The sequence below is a fragment of the Hirsutella rhossiliensis genome (assembly GCF_020360975.1).
Source record: "Hirsutella rhossiliensis strain HR02 chromosome Unknown scaffold00001, whole genome shotgun sequence".
Classification (NCBI taxonomy): domain Eukaryota; kingdom Fungi; phylum Ascomycota; class Sordariomycetes; order Hypocreales; family Ophiocordycipitaceae; genus Hirsutella; species Hirsutella rhossiliensis.
Genome location: NW_025408667.1, coordinates 541,053 through 543,809, shown reverse-complemented (window position 1 = coordinate 543,809; position 2,757 = coordinate 541,053). Strand labels below are relative to the sequence as shown.

The window sequence follows — 2,757 nt, the reverse complement described above, 5'->3', positions numbered from 1 at the left end:
TAAACTACCCTTATTAGTTCCCTTTACCGTAGACGTAGTAGTAGAGTAGTATAGTAATTCGTTATTAGAGGGCCGCGCCTTTACGTTTATATAAAAGCTATAGGAGACTATAGATTATTATTAATCTATAATAGCCGCCGCGGCGTAAGATTAAGAGCGGCACGCTAATAAGACTAGGGCCCTAGTAGATAGGTTCGCGGTAAGAGATAAGGTATAGCTAGACCTCCGTAACTATAGGTTAGTACGATTAAAGAAGAAGCTTAACTAGCTATACGTAAAGTTTACGGTATAGAGGGTTATTAGCCCGTAGGTTATAGAGCTCGATAGTCTCTTAATAGGGGTCTATAATAAGATTAACGTAGACCTCCTTTATAGAGCCTCCTTTAACCTACTACCTAGATAAGAAGTAGCAGACGCTTAACCGCTTATAATTAAGGTAAAGGGAGAGGATAAGTTTAAGGTTAAAGAGATATAGGCCACGCGCTAGAAAAAGGTTAGTAGGGGGAAACGCTAAGAGGTCCTCGTTAAGTAGCGCGGGTATCTTAACCCTACGTAGGAACCTATATATAAGTTTACGGGAACTATAGCCCTTAATAAGTTTAAAGCCTTATTTAAAATAGTAGACGAGAACGATAGACTAGTAGACTACTAATAGTAGCCTAGGCTAGGACTATAAAGTAAGTAAAGTAGGGTAGGTAGTTATAATAACGCGAGCGTAATTATATAAGTAAAGATAAAAATAGTATTTATTTTAAGGCAGAGCCCTTAAACTACTTAGACCTACTCCTTATCCTTATCGTTATCCTTATCCTTATCCTCGTCGTCCTCCTCTACCTTATTAACGGCGGCGGCGCTTTCTAGGGCGCTTAGGCGGCCCTCTAAGCCCGCGAGCTAGTCGGCGGTAGCGGCGGCTCCGGGGGCTCTAGGGGCGGGGGGGGCCCGGCTAGTAGTAGCGGCGGGGGCAGCGGCGGGCACGGCTAAGGGGACCGCTAATAAGGCGACGGAGGTAGTGTCCTTAGTACCGGGAGAGTTAGCAGCGGAAGTAGAAGAGCTAGATAAGAGGAACCTACTTAAGGACGAGGCCCTAGCGCTCGAGGGCATAGAGATTACGGTAGGCGGCGGCGGCAGCGGTAAGGCGCTTCTTAGTAGCCCCCTATGCCTACCTATGCGCGCCGGCCTTCTAAGCCGACGCCGTAGCGAGTAGGATAGGAGGCGCCGCCTTATAGGCGCGGCCGGCACGCGCGCACTAGTAATAACTACCGCTATAGCGGCGCCCGACTTAGTCGGCGTAGGGGAGCTCCTATAACGCGTACCGTATATAGGGGGCCGCGTAGGCGGCTCCGGCCTATACTTAGCGTTTATACTTTAAGAAGTTAGCGGAAAATAGCTACTACGCTCGCTAGGTAGCGGACTTACGGGGGTAGTAGTAGCGGAGGCGGGGGTAAAGGGGCCGGGCGTTACGGCCGGCGGCCGGGATAGCGTCGTTACCCGGAAGGGCGACGTAAGGGCGGCTAGCGTAGTAGAGGTAGAGGCGGCGGCGGTAGGCGCGGTCGCGGGGGCGCGGGTAAGAGCAGCGGCAGCGGCGGAGCCGTCGTCGGCCGTGCCTAGCATAGCGTCGACGAATAACTCCGTATACTCCGAGAAGGAGGAAGCGGGGGAGGGGGAGGCAGATATATCTATCGCGGAAGTTAGTATTATAGATTACGGCCTCTTACTCTATAGGGCAGAGAACTTACTAGTAGAAGTTATTATTATTAGGGCTATTATTACTACTATAGCTATTACTATAAGTATACGTTAATAAGGCGGCCCGTATAGCTAGGAACGAACTAACGCCTTAGGTAAAGCAGAACTTACCTATTACTACTACTACTATAGTTAAAGAAGGAGGAAAAGGAAAGGAAGGAGGAAGGGGGGGATGCCGCCTTATATACCCTTAAGTAGAGGAGGCTGCCTAAGGCTAAGGGGATAGGCAACCTAAGGCTTACGTAGGTCTAGGCCGGCCGCCGGCTACCTAAGGGCATATATAATAGGTTATGCCCCTATTAAAATAGCTAGCCGGCCGATAAGTATAAAGCCCGGTTCCGGCTGCCTAGGCTAATAGGCGCGGGGATAATAGGGCTAGTAGGGCTAGTATAATTAATGGAAAAGGGTAGGGTAGAGCTAGCGGTATAGGCCCTATAGTATAGAAGCTATTAATAAGGTAATACCGCGCCGCGCTTAAGGGAGGGCATTATATAAGAGTCTTTAACTATTATAGGTTATAGGCTTAGGCTATAGCCTAAGCTATATAGTTATATACGGAGGGCCGGATCCTATACGTATATATATAGGCTAGCCGCGTATAAGAGAGCTCTATATAGCTTATTAATATTATCCTACGGACGGTACCTATACGTATACCTCTACCTACTCCGTAATACTATCTTAGGTATCGTTATAGTTAGTTAGAATCGTATTAGCCCCGCTATAAAGTAACCTTAGAAAGTAACTCCTTTATATACGCGGGGTATATAACGTTAATTAGTAGTATAAGCGTTTTTAGTTAACGGTTAATAGTTAATTATATAATTATCTCTAACCTTATCCTATAACGATATCTTCCTAGGCTCTACCTTCTTTTTCCGCCGTAAGGCTTAGCGGGCTATTTTTATTAATACCGGCTTTTAGCCGGGCCGGTAGTTAGGTTATCGCAGTAGCTTCGCGCCGTATTTATCGAGTTACTAGTATCGGCCCTAGGTTTTTATTTTCCCGGTT

General features: G+C 47.2%; 1 protein-coding gene across 1 annotated transcript; it reads right to left on the bottom strand.

Annotated features, from left to right (window-relative positions):
- Positions 1-780: 780 nt before the first annotated feature.
- On the bottom strand, positions 781-1,611 carry HRG_00020 (uncharacterized protein; the record flags this gene model as incomplete). Its single annotated transcript, XM_044858491.1, has 2 exons — positions 781-891; positions 1,417-1,611. The coding sequence occupies 2 exons, from the start codon at positions 1,609-1,611 to the stop codon at positions 781-783; spliced, it is 306 nt and encodes a 101-aa protein (XP_044724891.1).
- Between the last annotated feature and the right edge of the window lie 1,146 nt (positions 1,612-2,757).